This window comes from Mobula birostris, chromosome 1 (genome assembly GCF_030028105.1).
Source record: "Mobula birostris isolate sMobBir1 chromosome 1, sMobBir1.hap1, whole genome shotgun sequence".
In the NCBI taxonomy this organism is placed as follows: domain Eukaryota; kingdom Metazoa; phylum Chordata; class Chondrichthyes; order Myliobatiformes; family Myliobatidae; genus Mobula; species Mobula birostris.
In genome coordinates, this window is record NC_092370.1 from 187,944,464 (window position 1) to 187,970,511 (window position 26,048).

The 26,048-nt window shown below is 40.9% G+C and overlaps 1 protein-coding gene across 1 annotated transcript in view; it reads right to left on the reverse strand.

Annotated features, from left to right (window-relative positions):
* The window catches only part of baz1a (bromodomain adjacent to zinc finger domain, 1A), an 87,822-nt gene extending 65,281 nt beyond the window's left edge, over positions 1-22,541 (reverse strand). The window contains exons 1-8 of the mRNA XM_072267523.1: positions 22,440-22,541; positions 21,875-22,008; positions 16,109-16,387; positions 14,294-14,452; positions 12,417-12,512; positions 10,613-10,700; positions 7,541-7,675; positions 381-486 (exon numbers count right to left, since the gene is read on the reverse strand). Coding sequence (XP_072123624.1) covers positions 381-486; positions 7,541-7,675; positions 10,613-10,700; positions 12,417-12,512; positions 14,294-14,452; positions 16,109-16,387; positions 21,875-21,987 — 976 coding nt within the window. The 5' untranslated portion in view covers positions 21,988-22,008; positions 22,440-22,541. The remainder of the gene's footprint in view (positions 1-380; positions 487-7,540; positions 7,676-10,612; positions 10,701-12,416; positions 12,513-14,293; positions 14,453-16,108; positions 16,388-21,874; positions 22,009-22,439) is intronic.
* Between the last annotated feature and the right edge of the window lie 3,507 nt (positions 22,542-26,048).

Sequence of the window (26,048 nt, forward strand, 5' to 3'; positions counted from 1 at the left end):
GTTCAAAAGCATTATCACATGAAACAATGCTGTTTTCTTTAATTGATCTATATTTTGTCTCTTCTGTCTCACTGTTACAAGTGCAACATTGCCAGCAAATAAACTGCAACACCTTCTCTTGTATACCATTATAATTTCCAATTCTATACGCTTTTCAAATGATGCACTCAGATTAACATTCAAGCCCCACATCCATCAACCATGATTACCTATACTTGAATTTCAAGCATGTAGCAACTGCATTAAGGCGGGAAAATGAAAATGGAACCCAAAAACTACACAAATAATCCCCTTTCCTTTTACAATCTGGCAATAAAAGGAAGCTTGGAAATTGACTGTCATTGACTGCTCTTCAGGCTGGAAAACAAAACATGGTTTACCTAGTGCTCTCATTTCTTTTTGCCTGTGCAACTTTTCAATTTCTTGTGCAGGTTTGGTTTTGTGCCTCGATGCATCCTCCCCATCAGTAGCACTATCAGACCGTGACTAGAGAATAAAAGTAGGTTAGTCAGTATTTCAATATACTTAGTTATTTTCCTTCTTTTCACCACCCAGATTCCCACACCCTTTTCAAGTGCAACACAAACTTATCCATATCTCACACATTAATACAAATTTCACCATATATAATGTGGTTTTCTTTAAACTGGAAAGCAGCATTTTGGAGAATGCTTTCAGTGCATCAGGAAATATGACCTAAATGTTGATCAACTTCCCCGTTCCACTTCCATACTGACTTAAGTCCTCAGCCTGCCATGTTGACACAACATATAACTTGATAAACAGCATTTTATCTTCCAACCACCCTTCTGGACACAAAAACCACGTGCAATTTCAAAAATGATTATGTTGCCACTTACACCCTAGAAGGAAGTCTGAGAATCAGAGCGGGAGTGCGGAGGAAGCCATTTTTGAATCCCCCCCCCCCCCCACAAATTGGCGTTCAGAGAGGCGGGACTGCGCAGGCGTGTGACGTCGGGCAGTAAAGCGTGGAAGATTTAAAAGGACAGAAATCCTGATTCGGGTGTAATTCAAAGAAGGAAGTCTGAGAATCGGAGTGGGAGTGCGGAGGAAGCCATTTTTGGATTTTTTGGGTTTTTTTTCGATCAGCGTTCAGAGAGGCAGGCTGCAGATTGAGCCGGGAGCAGAGTGAAGGCTTAAGGGCTTCAGCTCAACAGGGTCAGGCGGAACCGGGTGAGGTGAAGGAGGTTTGGTTATTCATTTTTTATTGTTATTTGAGGAGAGGGGAAGTATGAGTGTGAGGGCAGCTTGTTGTTCTCGGTGCCAGATGTGGGAGGTCGTGGAGTCTCCAAGTCTCCCGGACGTCCACACCTGCGCCAGGTGCGCCGAGATGCAGCTCCTAGGAGACTGCATTAGGGAACTGGAGCTGCAGCTCGATGACCTTCGTCTTGTCAGGGAGAGTGAGGAGTTGATGGAAAGGAGTTACAGGCAGGTGGTCACACTGGGGCCACAGGAGGCAGATAAGTGGGTCACGGCTAGGAGGGGGAAAAGGAAGAGTCAGGTAATAGAGAGTACCCTGGTGGCTGTGCCCTTTGACAATAGGTACTCCTGTTTGAGTACTGTTGGGGGGGACAGCTTACCTGGGGGAAGCAACAGTGGCTGTGCCTCTGGCACAGAGTCTGGCCCTGTAGCTCAGCAGGGTAGGGAAAGGAAGAGGAGGGCAGTAGTAATAGGGGACTCGATAGTAAGGGGGTCAGATAGGCAATTCTGTGTACGCAGTCGGGAGACCCGGATGGTAGCTTGCCTCCCTGGTGCCAGGGTCCGGGATATTTCTGATCGTGTTCAAGATATCCTGAAGTGGGAGGGAGAGAAGCCAGAGGTCGTGGTACATATAGGTGCCAATGACTTAGGTAGGAAAAGGGGAGAGGTCCTGAAAGGAGAATATAGGGAGTTAGGAAGGGAGTTGAGAAAAAGGACCGCAAAGGTAGTAATCTCGGGATTACTGCCTGTGCTACGCGACAGTGAGAGTAGGAATGCAATGAGGTGGAGGATAAATGCGTGGCTGAGGGATTGGAGCAAGGGGCAGGGATTCAAGTTTTTGGATCACTGGGACCTCTTTTGGCGCAGGTGTGACCTGTACAAAAAGGACGGGTTACACTTGAATCCTAGGGGGACCAATATCCTGGCGGGTAGATTTGCGAGGGCTACTGAGGTGACTTTAAACTAGAATGGTTGGGGGGGTGGGAATCAAATTAAAGAGACTAGGAGAGAGGAGGTTAGTTCACAAATAGAGAAAGCTAGTAGACAGTGTGTGAGGGAGGATAAGCAGGGGACAGAGATCAGGAGCACTCAGACCAAAGATGTACAGGAGAAGGAAGAAAAAGATAACAAAGTTGTTTGCTCCATTAAGGATAAAAAGAGAGTAAGAGGTGGAGAGTTTCTTAAATGCATCCATTTTAATGCTAGAAGCATTGTAAGAAAGGTGGATGAGCTTAGAGCATGGATTGATACCTGGAAATATGATGTTGTAGCTATCAGTGAAACGTGGTTGCAGGAGGGGTGTGATTGGCAACTAAATATCCCAGGATTTTGTTGCTTCAGGTGTGATAGAATAAGAGGGGCAAGAGGGGGAGGTGTTGCATTGCTTGTCAGAGAAAATATAACAGCGGTCCTCTGGCAGGATAGATTAGTGGACTCGTCCAGGGAGGCTATTTGGGTGGAATTGAGGAATAGGAAAGGTGTAGAGACACTTATAGACCACCTAATGGGGACCGAGAACTGGAGGAGCAAATTTGTAAGGAGATAGCAGATATTTGTAGTAAGCACAAGGTTGTGATTGTGGGAGATTTTAATTTTCTACACATAGACTGGGAAGCCCATTCTGTTAAAGGGCTGGATGGTTTGGAGTTTGTCAAATGTGTGCAAGATAGTTTTTTGCAGCAATACATAGAGGTACCAACTAGAGAAAGGGCAGTGTTGGATCTCCTGTTAGGGAATGAGATAGAGCAGGTGACAGAGGTATGTGTTGGGGAGCACTTCGGGTCCAGTGATCACAATACCATTAGTTTCAATATACAGGTGTCCCCCACTTTTCAAACATTCGCTTTACGAAACCTCAGTGTTATGAAAGACCTACATTAGTACCCTCTTTTCGCTTTCAGAAGGTGCTTTCACTGCTACGAAAAAAATTCAGCGCGCGCCCCGAGCAGCCACTCTCCCTGGATTCGGAACGGCATTGCTTTAACACGTGCCTGTGAGCTGGATGGGAGACACCAGAGAGTAGTGGTGGATAACTGTGTGTCAGATTGGAGGACGGTGTGTAGCAGTGTGCCTCAGGGATCTGTACTGGGTTCAATGTTGTTTGTCATATATATTAATGATCTGGATGAAGGGGTGGTAAATTGGATTAGTAAGTATGCAGATGATACTAAGATAGGTGGCGTTGTGGATAATGAAGTAGGTTTTCAAAGCCTGCAGAGAGACTTAGGCCAGTCAGAAGAGTGGGCTGAAAGATGGCGGATGGAGTTTAATGCTGAAAAATGTGAGGTGCTACATTTTGGTAGGACTAATCAAAACAGGACATACATGGTAAATGGTAGGGCATTGAAGAATGCTGTAGAAAAGAGGGATCTAGGAATAATGGTGCATAGTTCCCTGAAGGTGGAATCTCATATGGATAGGGTGGTGAAGAAAGCTTTTGGTATGCTGGCCTTTATTAATCAGAGCATTGAGTATAGGACTTGGGATGTAATGTTGAAATTGTATAAGGCATTGTACTGATATTTTAAACATTTCTAATGAGTTTTCAAAAAACTGATTTTGGCCCCTTCAGTGGTCTTAACGAAAGGTGACAGGATTTTCTACGGAAAAAAGTGAGTGGGATAAAAAGTGCATTTCTCAATTTTTATACCTACTCCTGAACAGCACACAAATTTGGAAACCAGAACAAGCAAATGTTATGATGGATAAAGAATGGTTGATTGGAAAAAGACCATAAGAACAGAAGTAAAGTCATGCCTCCAATAGCTACAAACTGCTGTGCCCTTTTTCAACCAACCAGATAAGCTAAACAGGAATACAGAATCTCCTTACAGTCTTCCCTAACAAATGACAAAGACAGCTACAATCTATTCACAACTCTTACATCCATCAGTTTCATTTTTAAAAAAAAAATCAGCTACCTACTTTTTGGGGTAGAGTGAAAGAAAGGGGAGGGAGGGAGGGATGCAGGGAGCCCAACTTCCAAACCAAAACACCCAATTACAGTAAAGTACAGCACAGGACAGATCATTGTTTATTACAACCAGGAAAAAAAGGTTAAGTTTGCACTAGAATCAAATTTTTGACGACAAAATTAATTTATGATTGATGAAAAATTTGATCAGCTAATCAATATTAATTGCCAGGTAAATAGACAGTGCAAAGCATTTGACATACTAACAAAACAAAGTTAGGCAGGAAAGCGAGTTGACAGTTAGCAAAGGGGTAGTTTTACACCAGCTGAGTATATAAGAAGGTGGCAGATGGAATAATGAAGGCATTATGGGCAGATGTAGTTTGTAAATAGTGGATTCCAGTTAGTTGGACCACATCCGGGACCAGTACATTTTGGTCCAACTAAGCAGTTACCTCAATTAGCTGAAGCTCGTGGAAATAGTTAAAAAGGTATTAAAAAAAAAAGACAAACTAATTTTAAACTAGATAATAAATTGAATATTTAAATAACAAAAAACAAATTAGACTAGTAGAGTACAGTACTTTAATGTGTATATTAGTTACTAATAGTTATTGGAGGAATTCATCCAGTGTATACTGCTGTGTTCCTTTCACTGACTGTAAACAAACAAAACCAATGCAGATACCTAGTGCAGATAATGGAACACCTTCATACAATGCTTTTGTTGATTGCTTTGTCCAAATCTTCATTTTCATTGTAACATTCAAGATAATCATCAATACCTTCAAATATTTTTATAGTTCCGAACCTGAAGTAGTGAAATTGTTTTCCTTTCATTCCCAGCCATTGCTGGCATATCCAAGCCTGAATACTTTAAACCACAGCGAACAAAACAGTTTCGAATTATTTTATTGGTTACTTCTCACCAACTATTCATGACAATTATTTAAAAACTGTTCGCTCTCAGCATGGTGCAGTATTTAATGAAGCTAGTTAGAAACTTTTCTGCAACAGTCTCCAGTCTTAATTAAGCAGTACAGTGTCCCAAATAAAGGGAATCCCAGGTATTTTTCCCCCAATTAGTTTTTGCTCTTTAAAAGTTGTTCCAAATAAGCAGCTGCTCCGATTAACCAATGGGCCTATTAACTAGAATTCACTGTATTGATTAGTGGGGAGTCATTAAAAACAATATCAAACACTAACTTCTACCGTAGCATAAAAAGACCAACAGGCTCCAGGACAGCTTCTTCTACCAGGCCATCAGACTGATTAATTCACACTGACACAATTGTATTTTTAAGCTATATTGACTGTTCTGTTGTATATCTTACTATACACAATATTGATTACAAATTACTATAATTTGCACATTCAGACTGACATGCAACATAAGGATTTTTACACCTCATGTGAAGGATGTAAGAAACAAAGTCAATTCAATTCACAGAAATGAATTTAAGATATAAAAATGTCAGTCTTAAATTTATATTCCACAATTAACTATGCATGCTACTTAATTATCAAGCAATTTGGAAACACTTGACCAAAACTAAGAAAGAGTCCAGAGACAGAAAGGATCAGCAACCCTGACCAGACAGGGCTCAAAACCCAACTGAATATAGCAACAGTTATCTGCATCAAAGTCAGCACAAAGATAAGGATGAAGGACAACAGGTGGATAATCTGCAAAAAGTAGTCAGTCAAGACACAATATACGTGAAAACCAGAGCTCCTTATGCCACTGAGACACAAAGATCAGTAGGATACACTTTCAATTTTTGTCTCTGCACTTTGGAGTTTAAACACCCAAAGAATTAGAATTAGTCTAAGAAATACATGAGAATTAAGGATCAAGGATCAATGGTCTAAGATGTGAGAAGATCGGCTATTACGTCTAGGGAGATGAAAGAATGGGAGGCTATCTCCTGCAGATGATTTCATGAAGAGTATGGAACAGTAGACATCCCTGCAGTGAGTCAAAAGAGATGCTAACATTATTGCAATTTATTCACCATCTTTGTTGACATCACTAAACCTTTTGAGGTTTGTTTGAGGTCCTATGGAAGGTCACTGCAAGGTTGTCCTGAAATACTGACAATTGTCCAACAACGTCATGACAAACAATGGCCAGAGTACTGGATGATTGAGTCTTCAGACCCAGTTCTGGTCACCAATGACATGAAACAAGCTTGCATGACAGCTTAAACATATGAAATCTCTACTTAGAATACTTCACATCAAGTGACAAAACAAGGTATCAGATAGATTCTGAACAATGCTCACCACAATATACACACTACAGAAAGAATCACAGATCAAATAGTCAGAAGAATGGCTGATGACAGAATATCAAAGAAACTACTTTACGGAGTACTGACTGAGAGCGAACAATCAAGTGGTAGACAGAAAAAGATTCAAAGACTCTCTTGGAAGAATTTCAACACTGTCATATACCACTGAGAACAAGCAGCACTGGATTGCCCTTTTTGAATATCTGCATAAAAAAGTGCTTGCACATATGAGGAAAGTAGGAAAGAGAAAGCAAACCAGAAAAGGGAATCTCAGAAAACAATAACCATTGATGCTACAGCATCCCACACCTTTGTCATTTGTGTGAAAGGAGCTTCCAGGATCAGACTGCTCCAATCAGTCATCTTCATCGCAACACCGCAGACCAAATGTCATAGTCTTACTTGAGAAGGGACCAACAAGATTTCTGGTACCAGACCAATTCCCAGGATAAAAGGACGATGACAGTCTAGGCTTAAAGGGCTATATGGCCTACTACAGCTAATTCTATGAATTTATGATGGAGATTAACAGGGCAGATAACAGGAGGCTATTTCCTCCAAATAGATAATAAAGGGGTACAATTACAAAAGGATCTGCCATTTATTACTGAAATTAGGACAAATATCTTTATACAGAGATACAAATCTTTGGCATCCCTCATCTCAAAGTTGCAAATACTTTGTCATTGAACGTAAAAAATCTGAGATCAACAGACATCTAGGTTTAAAAATTGAATCAGATGGCTGTCTAGAAGCAGAGACACAAGATTAAGGCAGGGACCTTATGGTTTACCCCTGCTTCTGTAAATGTTCAATATTGTTTTAAGTCACTTGAAACCAGTTTGCACACAATTCCAATGTAAAATTCAATAGCATGAAATTTAAAAATCAGATAACCAAGCAAAAAATATATTTTCAGAAACTACAGCAGCATCTTTAAATCCCAAATACTTCATTCAACAATGCAAAACGAGGAAATCTACAGATGCTGGAATTTCAAGCAACACATAAAAATTGCTGGTGAACACAGCAGGCCAGGCAGCATCTCTAGGAAGAGGTACAGTCAATGTTTCCGGCTGAGACCCTTCGTCCTAAGGTTCTTGATACTCACATTTGTTAATGAAGAACAGTTCTTCGGAATCCTTACTCGCCCTTTGTTAGAACCCAAGGTAAATGTTGATAGATCATCCGGAAACAAATGTAAGAAGTTCTGCTCTGAAAGCTTGTATTTATCTATTGTTGTAGACTGAATAAAAGCAAAGACATTGGAATTAAATGTACCCATAAGCTGAACCATGTACAACACAAGCAACCTTTTTCTCTCAACTGAATATAACCAAATGTATTTTAAATATGCTCTTAGTGAAAAGACATTTGAACTGGATTTTAGAAAAAGAATTTCTGGATAACATAATTAATCCTCAAAACTTGGAATTGGTAAAGCATGCACAATATACTTATTGACAATCAAGGATGACCTAGCATGGTTAGGAACGAGAGATAAAGATCATTTTTAACGTCTTGAGAATATAGAAGTAGTAACTCTACAGAGGAAAGTGTGTCCAAATCTTCATAGATACACGCTGGTTCAGACACAGCACGTCAATGGCAATAAGGGCAGATAAATTTGGATTGCTGTTGTTCCTTTCTGCACCTTGTGGTGTATCAGGTGGCAACTTTGTCATTTCTTTAGCGTGTCGGGTTTTCTTGTACAAGATTGAATTGCTAGCTCAATGCTCAACCCAGCACAGATGGAAGCGAGAAAGGAGCTGGCTGGATTCAAACCGGAGACCACTCACCTCGAATTCCGGTGCAGATGCCACTACACCACCAGCCAGCAAAAAGAATTTGGATTCGGCAAGGCATAAACAGATAGTTTGAATGGATACAGTTCCCCAATAGTGCTTCCATGTACTAGATTATATGAATTTTGTATCTCAATAGTTCACATATATGAATAAAAACAAAATTTTAACAAGGTCATTAACCAAAAGCACTAACCCTATTTTTCACCCTGCACGAGCTGGTCTGATCTGTTGAATATTTCTCACATTTTCTGACTTCAGATTTTTATTACCTGCAGTATTTAGCCTCACACTTCATAAACAGGGTTACGATGAAAACTTAAAACTAAGATACTGGAGAAAGGCAAAGAAGTTGTTCACAATTTGTGGATCTAGTATGGGGTTATTAGTTTTGAAGCAGTAATACCTCAAAACTATCTTTCTCTTGTATTTAAACTTTCAAATGACTTATGATTCAATGTAGCATCCATTTTGAAATTATAAAATTAGATATTGCTTAACTACCACTTACAAGGATACAACTCCTGCACCCTCTAGTGGCAGGTCAAAAGGGAAGTCAAAAGCAGCAAAAACAAAAATCTAATAAGAAAAGCAAAGTGAAAATGAATGTTATAGGACACCATGGATCACATCTCAGTTTATTCTTTATCCTCAGCATTGGAGCAATATAAACCAAATCAGTATCCAAATGTTCAACATTTGAATTTACCATTTTTAAAATATAGGATTCTTTAAAACTGTATTTATATCAGCACGGAGAGTTCATAGGCCTAACTTAAGCAGGATAGTTCTAGTGGAAATAAACTGCAATGAGAAACGGAAGGCTATTGTAGGTTTTCTTCAAGATCTAATGCAGCATACTTGGTATCATTTCAAGATACATACAGTTCAATGTAAAAACTGATTAGAAAGAAAGCCACCAGTGGATGAAAGCGCAAAGCCTGCGCTCATTCTCCAACAATTATGTTAACAGAACATAGAACAGTACAGCACAGTACAGGCCCTTCGGCCCACATTGTTGTGCCGACCCTCAAACCCTGCCTCCCATATAAGCCCCCACCTTAAATTCCTCCATATACCTGTCTAGTAGTCTCTTAAATTTCACTAGTGTATCTGCCTCCACCACTGACTCAGGCAGTGTATTCCACGCACCAACCACTCTCTGAGTAAAAAACGTTCCTCTAATATCCCCCTTGAACTTCCCACCCCTTACCTTAAAGCCATGTCCCCATTGTATTGAGCAGTGGTGCCCTGGGGAAGAGGTGCTGGCTATCCACTCTATCTATTCCTCTTAATACCTTGTATACCTCTATTATGTCTCCTCTCATCCTCTTTCTCTCTAAAGAGTAAAGCCCTAGCTCCCCTAATCTCTGATCATAATGCATACTCTCGAAACCAGGCAGCATCCTGGTAGATCTCCTCTGTATCCGCTCCAATGCTTCCACATTCTTCCTACAGTGACATGACCAGAACTGGACACAGTACTCCAAATGTGGCCTAACCAGAGTTTCATAGAGCTGCATCATTACCTCGCGACTCTTAAACTCTATCCCTCAACTTATGAAAGCTAACACCCCATAAGCTTTCTTACTACCCTATCTACCTGTGAGGCAACTTTCAGGGATCTGTGGACGTGTACCCCCAGATCCCTCTGCTCCTCCACACTACCAAGTATCCTGCCATTTACTTTGTACTCTGCCTTGGAGTTTGCCCTTCCAAAGTGTACTGCCTCACACTTCTCCATGTTGAACTCCATCCGCCACTTCTCAGCCCACTTCTGCATCCTATCAATGTCTCTCTGCAATCTTCAACATTCCTCTACATTATCTACAACACCACCAACCTTTGTGTCGTCTGCAAACTTGCCAACCCACCCTTCTACCCCCACATCCAGGTGGTTAATAAAAATCACGAAAAGTAGAGGTCCCAGAACAGATCTTTGTGGGACTAGTCACAACCCTCCAATCCAAACATACTCCCTCCACCATGACCTTCTGCCTTCTGCAGGCAAGCCAATTCTGAATCCACCTGGCCAACCTTCCCTGGATCCCATGCCTTCTGACATTCTGAATAAGCCTACCGTGTGGAACCTTGTCAAATGTCTTACTAAAATCCATATAGATCACATCCACTGCACTACCCTCATCTATATGCCTGGTCACCTCCTCAAAGAACTCTATCAGGCTTGTTAGACACAATCTGCCCTTCACAAACCCATGCTGACTGTCCTGATCAGACCATGATTCTCTAAATGTCCACAGATCCTATCTCTAAGAACCTTTTCCAACACTTTCCCACCACAGACGCAAGGCTTTAATAATACAAATATTGCCTTGAAAATCCATGATCATCCAGTACACCAACTTGATCAATCTTACCTTAACCTTAAGTCTGCCATGCCGCAATTCACAATGCTGTTTGAGGAAGAGCTTTAGTTTATCCCGGGAATATTGATTTTTCTTGCGACTGGTAAAAGAAAAGAAAATCTAAATCATAGCTACTTAGATACACACACACACACCCCCAGTGGGAGTAGACACCTGCCCACCACCCATCCCTTGTATCTCTTCAATTTCTGAAATCCCATCATGGCAGATTAATTCCAAGTTCCTTAAATTTCACTCTATTTCTTTCAATTCAACAATTTTTCAAAATTAATCATCTCATCTCAAAAAAATGTTCGATCTAGCCTTCAATCCTCAGAATTCTAGAGAATAGCAAACCCCTGCAAGAAATTCCCAAAGTTATGTTCAATTTCAACATTTAAGAGAAATTTCAGTTAGAACATGGCTGGGAGGTATTTGGACGACTATAGCCAAGGTATGGGTTGATGGGACTAGGCAGAATAAGTTTGGCATAAACTAGATGGGCCAAAGAGCCTGTTTCTGTGCTCCAAGCCCATAAAACAAAAACAGAATCAGGCCATTCGGCCCACTGGGTATTCACTGCCATTTGATCATAGCTGATTTACTTCCCCTCTCACCCCATTTTCCTGCCTTCTCCCCATAATCTTTGATACTAATCAAGAATTTGTCAACCTCCATTTTAAATATACCCAATGAACTGGCTCCCACAGTCACCTGTGGAAACGTCTTACACAGATTCACCACTTCCCAGCTGAAGAATTTCCTCCTCATCTCTGTTCTAAAGGGATGCCCTTCTATTCTGAGGCCATGTCCCCTGGCACAGACTACCTCTAATCTTGTACTTGTGTCCTTGATTGAGACATTCTCAGAGGGCATGGTCATGATCTATTCAATTTTGTGTTTCCACCTCAACTTTTCACTTTGCTGCTTATGACAGAGCAACACTCCCATCCCAGGGATTAGCATTGTAGATTTCCTCCAATACTTAAGTATTCTTAAAGACTAAAACTGTCCACAGTATTTCAGGTATGGCCTCGCCAGCATGCTCCACAAATGCAATAACACGGAAAGAATCCTTGCTGCATTATATCATTTTTCTTCCCCAGTGACCTTGATAACTTGATGAGTCTAATCAATATGCACACTGCCAATATTTCCCCAATTTGCTTCCTATTCTACAAGAACACATCAGGGTCTTTAAACACCACCCCTCACCCTTGCCTTTTTTTAACCCTCCCAGAGCTTACTTTCATTACATCCCACAGCACAGCACTCACCACTGCACTGATATTATAGGCATCCATTAGTCTCGTGAGACCATAGATTTGTACCTTGGAAGGTTTCCAGGGCGCAGGCCTGGGCAAGGTTGTATGGAAGACCAGCAGTTGCCCATGCTGCAAGTCTCCCCTCTCCACACCACCGATGTTGTCCATGGGAAGGGCATTAGGACCCACACAGCTTGGCACCGGTGTCGTCGCAGAGCAATGTGTGGTTGGTTAAGTGCCTTGCTCAAGGACCCTCACACTGCCTCAGCCAAGGCTTGAATTAGCGATCTTCAGGTCACTAGACAAATGCCTTAACCACTTGGCCACGCGCCAACACTGCACTGTTACCTTGCCTGATTAATAATGTAATCTCACCAACTTTCCCTTTGGATTATTGAATAACTAGGAGTATTGAGGAACCAGTCTTGGTCACTGTGAATCACCATCAAGGCACCAAAAGACAATAGGATTTCCAAAAGATACATCTTTCAGCAAATATTTCAATATTCATGTAGATTTTAAACTTCTAGTGAAACATCCCAGATACTCACTTCATCTGGGCAGCTTTAATTATGATTTCATTTCCTTCAGTTTTAAGTGGTTTCACCTTGTACTTAAATAAAGATACATCAATCTTGCTTTTTTCCCTGCAAAAACAATATCAAATTTTAACAATATTGTGCTGCTTAACTTCGCAAGCTTTCATCGTTTTTTGTTAAATTAAATACACCACTGTTATAAAATGCAAGTACAAGCCTTTTTGAATTTCTTTTCTAAAGTGGACTGCTGAGCCACACCATTATCCACCTTCTCAAATGATTTGTGTAGGGATTTCGAAAAGAAACTTAAGCAGTTACCAGACTTAGTTTCTACCCAAACCCTGTAGTTCTTCCCTTAGCTTTACTCCAGACTCTCAAGTACTTAAATAAATTTAATGTTTTATACATTTTTGTCAACTGAATTGAAGTAGGTTTGGACCTATGATACAAGATTACACCTAACTGACAAACAGAAACTATAGGGTGACTACTATGAGAAACATGAATTGCTTAATTCAAGATACTAGATAACTGGGCAAATACTGTAATTGCCTCTGTAATTGTTTTTGCTGCACTCCAAAGAGAGAGAGTTTTAATTTTTCAGCATAAACATCCATTAGGATGCCCATGAACAAATATCAGCAGAAGAAACCCAATTTCCTAGAAAGCAAAGGTGCACAATTCACTTTCTCCAAATAAGAAATACTCTTAACTTTTCCATGTTCATAGTCAAATATAAATTTGCCCAAAATGTTTACTCACTGCTGTTTCATTTTCTTATGGCATGGGAGACCACTTATTAAGCCTATGCCAGCTGTCATAGCATATTTATCAGGCATATTCATCTACTTAATTCCCTGTAATGTATTTTCACGCATGTGCCTATCAATTCCTCCCAGTTATATGACTACCCATGTACATTATGGGCAATTAACTTGGGATGTGGGAGGAATCCAACAATCACAGGTGGGATGCGCAAAATCTTTAAGGCCAATGTTGCTGCTTTGTTAATTTATAGATCACAACAGGCAACATTATATTATGCTTGATTTGATATTTTGTGCTATAAATCTTCGATCTTGTTAACACACTGGTTTTGCCAACAGAAGAAAAAACTTTAGAAATTAGTCTGCACATTCAATTAGTCTGACAAAAATTGTTGTCAAATACAAAAACAAGTCTACAGTTAGAGCTTACTGCCATTTCCAAATATGTTTTTCATCAAATTTCCAAGCTCATCATCACATCCAATACTGGAATGCAATATGTGCCATTCCAACAGCAATGTTAACAGCTCAGCTCATCTATTACTTCTGATGGATAGCCCACTCCAAAAGCTCTAATATTCTGCTAATCAGTTTACTTCGCAAAAAAATGTTTCACTAAACCATAATTTTGATTTTCAAGGTAACAGATCAGACAAGTTTTAACTTGTAAAAAGGCATTTGCTGTAAATTCTAACTGTTCCACTTATCACCTGCTCAAGGAAATGGCACATGTAGTTAAGAAAGCCAATTTAAAATTTAAAAAGAAAAAAAAAAATGAGAAACAGCTTCAAAAACATAACTTAAAGCAACAAGAATCTCTACATAAAGTGGGAGAAAAGAAATTTCAGCTGCAAGATTATGGAATTAAATGGCCAAACTAAAAATAAATGAATGAAATTAATAGAAAAAAAATGAAGTAAAGAGTTGAAAGAAAGTGGGCTATTCAACTGGTTTAAATTATTCACATCAAACCATTGCTGTTTCCACACAAGAGATTAGTAATTATTCTAATCTCTCACCACATTATGATGCTTCTCAACTATCTTATTTATAACCTAGCAGTGCCAGTAGAACAGACTAAAGACACAAATTAGTCTATCTAGGTGCAATGTAAAGATTTACCCAATTGATGGAGAAGCTGTCGAGACTTTGGATTGTTCCTCAATGTCACTTTCATCACTAATGACAATTACAACATCTTCAGTTCTGTTACTTATGTGTCCATTAGCAGTCCCATTTAGCATCGGTGGGGTCAGAACTTCCAAAACCTTACATGTTTGCCTACAAAAAAAAAAAATTTCAATTGAATCCAAAAAAAAAAAAGAGAAACTTTTCATCAAATACAGCTAATGAAAACTTAACATAGGCTAGCTGGATTTGAATAACTGCCCAAATATTTGGCACTTCATTTGTTTTTGAATCCAGAAATACAAATTTTAAATGGTACTCCAAACATATGCAGTTCTTTTAAAGAAAATGTTCGAGTCATTTTCATGAGGAATCATTTAAGCTTATACATCTCGATTCTGTCAATGGCATACAATGTACATTCATTACTCGTGTAAGTGTGCTCTAAACACAAACTGTCAAACACTACAATCTCAACATCAAAATGCAGGTGCTCTTAAAGTCTTCAACAATATACTCACAGGGAAAATGTGCAGTTCTGCACATGTGTTGGAACACACCACCCCAAACCCTTTCCTTCTATTGGGATGGGGTTGTTTAAAAAAAAGTTCCATCTACTTAATCTGAAAATTACTGTTTTCATTTACTACTGAGAATATAGACATTAACTTCAAAGTCTGCATTTACTGTATGTCTGATTAAAGTCTGACTTAATAAATACATTATAATCAATGTAAACTAAATATTTATGTTCCATTGCTTCTGCCCTTTAAGACTGTAAGGGAAAAAATGGTCAAATATCTGAGAAAATGGGGAAACCAACTTCAAAATCATGTTCTTATTTCTGGGATGAAGAGTATACAAAAATGCAGACTTGCATTTTTAAAAAAAGCATCTTTCACATCTGTAGGATGCCCTCTGGCATTTACAGCTAGTATGCTACTTAAATATTGGCATGACAATACAGCAACTAACTCACTTGAGTGACTCTGGGACTTGCAATGAGACCTGTAACCAATTAATTTGCTTTGGTGTTATTGGTGGTAGATCAAATGCTAGGCAAGGTACAACTTGTTTTCATTTGACTGAAACTAGCAAAGTATCACTTTCAAATGCAAAGTTAAAGCCTTAAAAAGCTGCACTCATTCAGTATGGTATCAAAATAACTCATGGAATCATTTTGGAGTGGGACTTGAACTTCTGACTTTCTTACTCAGTAAAGCAAAACAGCACCCTGATCCCTTGACATTGCAGATCCATTTGTACTGTCATTCACTTCACTATGCGTACAAGTTAACATACTTTAATTGTGGTAGCAAAGGGCAAAAAGAACCTGTAGCAAGTAATATTAAAAAAAAACAGCACTATGCTTTGCTGAAAATTGCCATCAGGTAAAAGGATACACTACTGTGCAATCCAGCTTAATGAAAAAGCAATGTTGTCAAATTCATATGTAAACATCGTTAAATTGATCAAGGTAACATCTATAGCAGGGATTCCCAACCCGGGGTCCATGGACCCCTTGGTATAGGTCCATGGCCCACAAAAGGCTGGGAACCCCGGTCTGTAGCATCACAGTGCAGGAAGTAATACATTGAGAATTGGGAGTAAAAACAGGAAAAGTTAACTTGTGACACACCACTTAGAAATACAAATCCATCCCAAGTGCTTTTGCGACAAGTATTGGAAAAAGTGTGCAGTTTTGAGGACGTCAAAGAAAAAATATTCAGTGGACCACAATGTAAGATGGCAGAGGAATGCAAAGAGTTATCCCTTTCAAAGTGCTAATATTTTATATTACATCAATACCTGAGACCATTAAGACCAGTTACTTCTACTATCTCTCCTGCAAAGTATCGATGTTGCGTATACACGTAGAGATCTTCACAGAGCTCATGGAGTCGTGAGCAATAGGAAAGTGACGCTAAGTAAAGGATGGGCATCACCAGTGGATCAGGGAAATTTTGAAGATTCTGTCTGGCCTTGGCTTCCGACTCAACTGCTTCCTGGTAAGTTAGCCCTGGCTTTCCTGTAATGGCACAGCTCCAGACCAGACTGTTGCAAAGTATGGTTCTTTCAAAAAAGTCACTGCAAAGAAAAAAAAAGCGGTGTTAAGTAGGGAAGTTCCTTGGCGTTATCTTTTCAGTGGACCTATCTTGGGACCACACACAAGTCCCATTACAAGGATGGCACTATAGCACCTCACTTTCTTAGAAGTTTGTGCAGATTCGGCATGTCATCTAAAACTTTGGCAAACTCCCATAGATGCACAGTGGAGAGTATCCTGACCTGTTGCATCACTGCCTGGTAGGGAAATATTAATGCCCAAGACCAGAAAAGCCTACAAAATGTAGTAGATACAGCCCTACCACAGACCACACCTACAAGGAGAACTGTTGCAGGAAAGAGGCATCCCTCAAAGATCCCCACCATCCAGTTTATGCTCTCTTCTCACTGCAGCCATTAGGGAGGTGTTACAGAAGACTCAGGACCCACAAGTTCAGGAACAATTATTACCTCGCAATCAGGCTCTTGAACAAGAAGGGATAACTTCACTCACTCCAACACTGAACTGATCCCACAAACTATAGACTCATTTTCAAGGACTCAGTATTATTTTATTTTTCTCTTATGTACTTGGACTTTTTTTTTGCCTTTTGCATTGTTTTTTTGTCCATCTTTCTTTGGGTACAGTTTTTCATTGATCCTATTTCTTTGTATCTACCGTGAATAGTCCACAAGAAAATGAATCTCAGGTTTGTATATTGTGACATATTCATATTTTCATAATAAATTTACTTTGAATTTCGAGGTATAAAATACAGTGAATTTAGTTACACTTCTGCTCTTACTTTTCTCCCCACTTACAAACCCCAGAACTAAGGGAGTCCCTTTGTTCACATTTCTACCCACAAAGGCTCACAATTATTACAACGACATTTACAATTTCCAGCATCTTAGAATCATGTTTAATATCACTAACGTATGTCGTAAAATTTGTTGTCTGTGACGTCTTTACATCCTTTCAGCATCCTGAAGTATCATCCCCTCAGTTGCTCTAGTTTACTCTTCCTTCACTATCAATATGTATGGCATTTCCTAAAACATCTCATTACGCAGGCACAGGAGATACAATGCTACCCTTTTAAATCTTCACTTCTTACACATCCAGCACCAAGTATTTTTATGGGAAGTAGCAATTTTCACTTCTGATTTAATATAGCTCGTAACTATGGGAAAAGTAAGTGCACTTTAAATAGCTCAAATATGTTCGCAGGCTCATTGTTACGATTCTCCTTTAGATTACAGTCCAATCTCTCTGAGTTCTGATACAGTTCTACAAATTCCAATGCAAATTTGTGGACCAGTACGATTTCTTCCAAAAAATATCTAAAAGCTTCAGGACCCAGTAGAAGTTCAATAATCACATCCAGAATTCCTTTTAATCATGAAAATGGCCAGTCTACATCTAACTCCTTCAAACTAACCTTTTATTTCCTCTTTTGTGCTATTACTGCTTAATTTCATTCAAATTGGTCATTTACTGTCTCTCACCATTTCACAAACTCTTCCACAAATCTGCAACTATACCCAGTTCTGATGAAAATACACCCATCTAAAATTGAAACAACTTATCTAAAGATGCACATGACCTGCTGAGTATCTAGCATGTTCGTTCTAAATTTTAGATTAGTATAAATGGCATCTTAGTTTCATTTCATATTAGAGGAATGAAATGAACTTTAATCTGTTACAAGTAGTTTATGATGTAGATGCTAATTAGATGGGACCAGACAAATACACAAGTGATGTCATTAATTGAAAAATTGAGTGCAAGCAATTTCTGACAATCTCAGATATATTTAAAATTCATCCTGAATTGCAAAAATATAGTTTTCTCCACTAAAAGTATAAAGCACACTTCCACATTAAACACACACCAACTTTTACGAAGATGCTTTTATGCAGTGACATCTTATTCTTTCTATAATAAGCAACTAACAGACAGCCAATGAAATTGCAACCCAAAATAAAGCAAAACTATTGTCACATTTAACTGCAGATCACTTTTAGTATAGAATCTGCAGGAATGCAAATGATATTCAGTTTAAGCTTTTTTTGCACTGTACAGAAGATTACAGGTCTCAGCAACAGTAAACGAAAGGAATCCTTCAAGACAGTTTTAAGATTTAAATGGAGGTCCACAGACAATTTGTTAGTACAAATATTTGAAATTATTGTCACATGTTGTATTCACTATCAATGCTATCAAGGGGATGAGAATTAACAACAGAAGAGCAATCCTTTTTCTGTGAAAGGGAACTTGGCCTCCATTTTTAGTGCTTGCCAACAATGACATGGGTGTGACTCACTCTCATTCGATAGAAAGATCACCAGCACAGATACTTCCTAAAGGACTGTCAGGGAACATCTGAAGCCATCAACAGGGGTTAAAAATGATACAAAATCAAGTGAAAGGCTTATACTGCTGCACAAAGAGACCCATCTCCTGAGAATTATGAGAGAAAAAGAATCAGAATTCAACTGAGGACCAAGGCAATCCCAAAAATTTGGCATCAATGAAACAAATGAGAGTAAAAAGGAAAAAACAAACAAGACTTGATAATATCCCCTTTGCCAATCACCTGTCCAGCTCTTGGCTCCATCCCTCCCCCTCCTGTCTTCTCTTATCATTTTGGATCTCCCCCTCCCAAATCTCTTACTAACTCTTCCTTCAGTTAGTCCTGACGAAGGGTCTCGGCCTGAAACGTCGACTGTACCTCTTCCTAGAGATGCTGTCTGGCCTGCTGCGTTCACCAGCAACTTTGATGTGTGAGGACTTGATAACTAGTATCCTAGTGCTTAAAGTGGATCCACTAATTATCACCTACCAAAATTACACAAATTCAAGAATGGTTCTCACCGAGATGAAGGAAGCAAATACATCCTCTAGAGTTATAGAAGGAAAAGAAAACAGGCAGCTACAGAAGTGTTAAGGTGAGACAGGCATTGATGGAACTATACACATGTTGATTTGTTTTGAGATTGCAATTAGCAGAATTGTTCAGAGTGAACCAGTTGAAATGGCATTCCAACCACCAGAAAAAAAATGAATAAAGTGATGAACATTAGATTATTAAACAAAACTAGAGCACAATTTTGGGGGTAATATACTGGCATGGACTGAGGCTAGGTTAATGGAAAAATCTGGCCTCCCCACATCCCATAATCTTGGGTGCTTTAATGACAAATTATTTAATGTTCAAATAGGGCCATCTTGCCAACCCTGTCTTCTCAGTCTTAATTAGTCATTCTTGAAGGAATAACTGAATCATTTCCAGATTGGAAGGCTATGATCAGTGGGGTACTACTGGGATCTAATCTGGACTACTACTCATAACACAGAAGATATAAAGCCAGCTGGAAGAATGGACTATTAGCACAATGTTAAAATGTGTTGAAGGGATATAGGCAGTTGAAGAGCAAGTAAATGACAAGTAAAATGTGGAAAAGTTGAATGTCATCCATTCTAACAGAGAAAAAAGATCTTATGAAAGTGCGAGAGTAAAAGGTATTACCTTTAAATAGACCTGGCATCTCTACAGGAATCACTGAAATTTAACATGTAGACAGAGCAAGTAATTAGTAAGACAAATGGTATGTTTGTTAATATTGCAAAAGACTTTCAGCACAAGAACAGATGTCTCATCTCTTTTTAATGCAAGTCTTTCATACAACTCTATCCAAAAATGAAGGTCTGACATCCTCATCTGTTTACTTGTGATTGAATGAGTGCAACTGAAATTCACCATATTGATTTAAGAGATTGTAGGTTTGTTGCACAGAGATTTAACTGACTGCAGTACAGTATATTCTGAGTTTAATAAAACAAGAGGGATTCTTTTCGGATTTCAGAAGGTTAACGTTGATTTGATGTCTTTGATGTTGATGTTTCTCTTGACAGAGCAAGTTTAGAATCACGGTAACACTCAAAATAAGCAATAGCCATTTATAAAGGGAACAAATTTTAGGAGGCCCATGATTCAGTGCAAAGTACGTTCAAAAGATCATTATGTTTTGAAGATACAAGTGAATCAAAGGATTAAGGGGTCGGTAGGAAAACTGTGTGGAGGTACAGAACAGTCTTAAGCTTAGAGAATGGAAAAGGCAGAGTCAAATAAGCTGCTCCTACTTCCATTTCTTACAAGTTAATGGATGAGATTTCCTAGTCTTTGGATGGACAATCACCCGGCACAGATTGTGGAACAGTGCAATTGCACACCAGGGTGGATATGGTACAATATTCATTAAATATTTATAATTTAAAGTGTGGTTGACCAGTAAATTCATCATTAACTGGGGGGGGCAACAATCTGCTTACATGATGGCAAGAAACTGGTATCAACAAATAATCCATATTACTTGTTTTTAAATTTTGCAGGTGTTAATCTTCACATATTCTATCAAGTTCATTCCTTGAAAAGTGATCATTTGATTCCCATCTACAAATGTCAACAGGTCAAACTGAAACACATTTTCTAAAAAGAACCTTCTTAACTACTTAAATAAAAGCAAATTTCGACATAAATGGGCAGTAATCTCAAAGTTTATCAGCATCCATACAACAATTAAGCCTTCAATGCGATGAATACAAAATTGTCAGTGGTGCTGCCCACTAAATATAAAAAACTTGCAAAACTTAGAAAAGACAAGATTCCAATTAAGGAACTCCTAGGCTTTTTAAAAAAATCTAGTCACTCCAAGAGGTTATTTTAGATCAAGTCTTTTAATATACCATTTTGTGACCATTTCCATTAGCCTTTCCTCTTCTATCGTCTATCTTAGCGGTAATAAGTGAATCATTTTTAAGGCAAACAAATCGTGGTTGTTATATTGTCTTTAAAAAAAATTCACGAACTAGGTCTTCGACATCTTAAAATGACACTATGAAAATAACTTTCAGTATTGCTGCATAGAGATGAGCAGTCTCTGGCTCTCTAAACTAGGCCCATTACTGAGTCCTTGTACAAAAGAGGCAATTCGGATAACCACCAAAACAACCCACGCTCTCCACATGTCGCCCAGAAACTCAAGTTGTCCCTCCGCGTTAGAGGATTATCCAAAATGAAGCTCTGACCTGGCACAATGTAAACCAGAGAATTGAGGACCAAGCCACGTTTGGCTTGGCGCAAATTCGTTCAGAACTTAGTGAATGCGCGCATATAGAGAAGGGAGAAAAAAGCAGACATCATGGTATATGAATAAATTTACATGATCCGACAGTACAAGGCCTACTCACAACCGACACGAGTTTATTACCACTTAAGAAACACCCGGGTTTTGTCGAGCCTAGGACACGGCGGCCGTGGGAGAGGTTGCTCACTAAACCCCGTGCCGTTAACGTAGATTTCGAACCATTATTTGTTGATTTAAACAATAATAATAAGTACGGCCGCGTAAGGGGCTAGAAAGGCAGCGCTAGTATCCCCAGCCATCCGACCCGCGGTTATCAGCCAGAGCATCTGCGCGGAAGAAAGTTTAGCGACCGGTTGACGAGGTGAAATCGCAACTCACTCGTAACTCCTGAAGATTTCCCTGGTCACCCGACAGTAGAAAACTTCTTCGTCCGGCTTCAGGTCGGACGGCGGCTTTCGTCTGACGAACGGCTTACGGTGGAGGAGCGGCATCTCCTCGTTAGACAGGCAGAGCTGTCAGAGAAGGAGGGAAGAACAAAGAGAGAATAATATAGAGAGGGGGGAAAACACAAAATAAAATCGGCGCCCGGAGCCGCAGCCCGAGAGCAGGGAGCCCGCACCCGGCCGGCAACGTCTAACCGGCCAGGAAACTTCACCACCAAACTTAATCGTCGCCGGCGCCGTTCGATCCATCACTGGGGCGCCGCGGCTCCCTGTCGCCGGCAGCACGGCCGAATCCGGAGTCAAGCGAGGCAGACAATGTGCTCGGCAGTCGCGGTTCCGCGGTGTCGGCACGGCCGCACCAAACGCGGAACAAGTCGCGCCAAGTGTCTCCCAACGAACACCTGGCCGGTGCCGGACGTTTCACCGCCGTCCGACTTACAGGAGTTGGTGGTGACCGACTCAGTGACCACCACCGGCTGCCTGGTCAGCGCTCGCCGTACCTGCTCAGTTGCCAAACGCTTCCTTTCCTTTCCGTTCCTTCCCCGCCCGCCGAGCCGCAGCCTCTGCCGCCTCCTTCACTCACTCCGACGCTCGCTTCCCTACCCAACCCAACCCAACCCCCTCCCCTCCCGTGACGCCGCCTGCGCACGTACGTCATAAAGGGGGGCAGAACCCACACGCCAATACTTCTCTTCCCATTGGCCGCGCCGGTGAAGAGGAACGAGTACAGCTCGCTGTCTCGTGCTGTGACGTCGCGTGTGACTGGGATCTGCGCTGGTCGCAGGGCGCTGTGCGCTCGGCCAAGTGTTCGCTGCTCACTTCGTTCCTTCCTTCCAACGTGGTCTTTTCACATTGTGCGCACTTTGAATTGCTGCCGCTTGGAGCCTTCTTCAGCTGTGACGGATCCAATTACAGCGCGAGCCTTGCTCGAACTTTTTTTTCCCATTCAACTTGCCGCCGGAATGGGGAGAATGAGTTGATGGTTTCGCAGAGGTGGTTTCCTGACCACGACTGTGTTGCGATTTGGAAAACGAGTGGGGTAGAAGACCGGTTGCTGCCTACCATTCTAAATTATTGTCTAACCTACTCAATAGAAAACAGACTTTGTTTACAGAAGCTCAAGCCGTTGTGCGGTTGTCCGAGTCAGAAGATAACATTCCAGTACTGGACCTGGCCATATTTACCTTCGTTGGCAGAGGTGCTGTCTTCAGATGAAACGTTAAATTGGAGTGAATATCAAATATCTCTTTGTGTTATTCAAAGTTGAGAAGAGTTCACTAAACCAACGTGATTAAAATAGGTAATCAGATCATTATATCGTTTTGTGACGTTTCATTATGTTTACACAATGCCAGTAAAGCTGCTTGCTTGACAGTTCGAGAGACCCGCGTTCAATACTATCTAATGTTGTTATTCTCATTCACTTTATTTTGAATAAGGACTGAGAGTCAACGCATGATTTATTGTAAATAACTTTATTTATTGAATAAGGACTCAGAGTCAACGAATGTTTTTTGTAAATAACTATTTTGTAATATTTCTGAATAAAGTACATTTTTGGGGGGAAAAATCTCATTCACTCTGCAACTAATGTAGCTTTGACCACAGGGTTCCCAACTTCCTTACATACCTCAAAGACGTGCGGGTCGATGGGTTATTTGCCACTGTAAATTATCCCGGCTCTGTAGGTGAGTGGCAAAACCTGGCAGGTCTTGAAGTATTCAAAGGAACCGGACGTTCAGTCCTTCCAAATGTGAAACCATGCGTGTCACAGGCAGAGAAAACCAGGTAAAAAAACATCATATAAAATCCTAGGTGTTGCCCTTGAAGAAACCAAACATATCTAGTATCTTGGTATCAAAATCCAGAATGATCTATGCTGGAATAGTCAGACCCATCATTCAACAGGAGTCCTAAATTTTTAGGATGCAATTTTCATCATTGTTCAGTTTCAGTTAAGGAGAAGTTGTACCTCACCATTGTTAGGCCTCATTTGGAAAATGCAGTTGCTGCATGGGACCCATACACAAACAAAAACACTACTTCCATCGAGCAAGTCCAAAGACAGACAGCCCAATTTGTCACAAATACCTATGAGAGAGTTGCTCAACTTTTAAATTCATTAAAGTGGAACTCTCTCCAAGATAGATCTGAAGCACACCGCCTGACCTGTTTTTACAAAATGTTAAATGGTCAACTCGGCATAGACTACCAATCCCACATCAAACCCCAACCTATTAGGAGCAGACGAGGGCACTCAACTCAATTTGAAATATTAACTACCAGGTCAGATGTATACAGCAATTCATTCCCCCCCCGCCGCACAATTAAAGCGTGGAATAATCTTACTACAGTCACACAACCAAACCCAATTAAATTTAAGGCAGCTTTTCATCTTCAAAAATCTCCTCCTTAAGCCCACCCTCCGCCACCTCCAGTTTAAATTCCATGTGGAATATTTTGGAGGATCAAGAACCAAGAACCAAGGACCTCAGCCCTCCGTGTCCATGCCAAACACCAAGTATTCATATACCTAATCCCATTTACCGACATTTAGTCAGTGGCCTTCGTGCACTGCCATTTCAAGTGCTCATTTAGATGTTGTGAGAGTACTTGCCTCTACCACCCCATTGGGTGTTGAAGAAAAGGTTGGAAGAATAATGTAAATGGATCTACATACCTACCTACCAACCAACATACATATGTACATAGATACATCCATTAAGCAATCAGCTCTTCAAACTGTGCTACCCAGCACTCCCCCATTTTAACTTACCTAGCCTAATTGGGACAATCACAAGCAAGAGAAAATCTGCAGATGCTGGAAATCCAAGCAAAACACCCTAAGAAAATCCTGAAAGGTCTCAGCAGAAAATGTCAACTTGTCGTGGTCCGGTCCATGACGTCTGTATTCCGGTTCACGGTCCAGTCCATTGATTCCTTATTCCAGGTTTTCCTGCTTTCCCTTGTTCCATTGGGTGCCTTAATTGAGGCACCTGATTCTCGTTTTGGGCAGGACTGTTCCCTTCCCCTATCCATCTGAATCCCTGGCAGTTACTTTGGCTGTTTATCTCAACAGTTACTTTGGCACTAACCTTCATCTGTAATCTTGGTCTGTTACTTTAGCCTGCTACCTTGACTGCATCCTCACCTGTCTCGCTATCTAGTTCAACCGCTGGAGTGGGACTGGAGCCTTGCCACGCCAAGATAAGGAACTATCTATCATTGAGTTTGGAACTGTCTCTTTGTGTCCCTCTGTTTAGTGTACGTGTCAAAGAAGAGCCCCAGCCCTAGGTCCTGTTCTCAAGGAGAGGTCCTGACTCTAGAGTCTCGGCCCTAAGTCCTGTTCCCAAGGAGAGGTCCTGGCTCTGTGTTCTGTGTTCCTGTGTTCCAAGTTCCAGGCGCCGTGTTCCAGTCCTGTCCCAAGTCAAGGCTTCATGTTCTCATCCTGTCCATGTGCCTCGTCCAATCCAGGAGTCCCTTGGCAGTTTACCTCGGCAGTTCCCTCAGCAAGTGTTCTCGGCAGTCATCCCGGCTCTGCGTCCAAGAAAGGGTCCCGGCCCTGCGATAGCATCCCGGCCCTGTGTTCCAAGGACGAGTCCCGGCTCCGTATCTGAGAGTCTAACCCAGCCGAGTCCAAACTTAGTCCAAGAGCCTCGTCCTGCCCTGGAGTACCTCGTCCAGTCCACATCCAAGGCTCTGTGTTCCTGTGTTCCAAGACCAAGTCCAGGCATTGTGTTCCAGCCCTGTCCAAATCTGAGATTCGTGTCCCAATCCAGTTCTGGTGCTCAGCCCCTGCTGGAGATTCCTCATCCTGTGCTGGGGTGCCTTGTCCTGTCCTGTAGCCGCGTCCTGTCCTTGCCAAGATCCTAGTCCTGAGTCCCAACCTAGACCCAGGTTCCGAGTCCCAACCTAGACCCAGGTTCCGGGTCCTTGTCCAGACTCTGGTTCCAGAGTTCTGAGTTCCTAGTCCAGGCTCCTTGTCCCTAGTTCCCCATCTGGGTCCCGTGTCTCTAGTCCAAGTCCTAGCCCAGACCCTGAATCCTAGTCTTGTCCAGGGCCTGCGTCGATGTCCAGCATTGTTTCTTCCCTTGCTTTCTTGACAAACC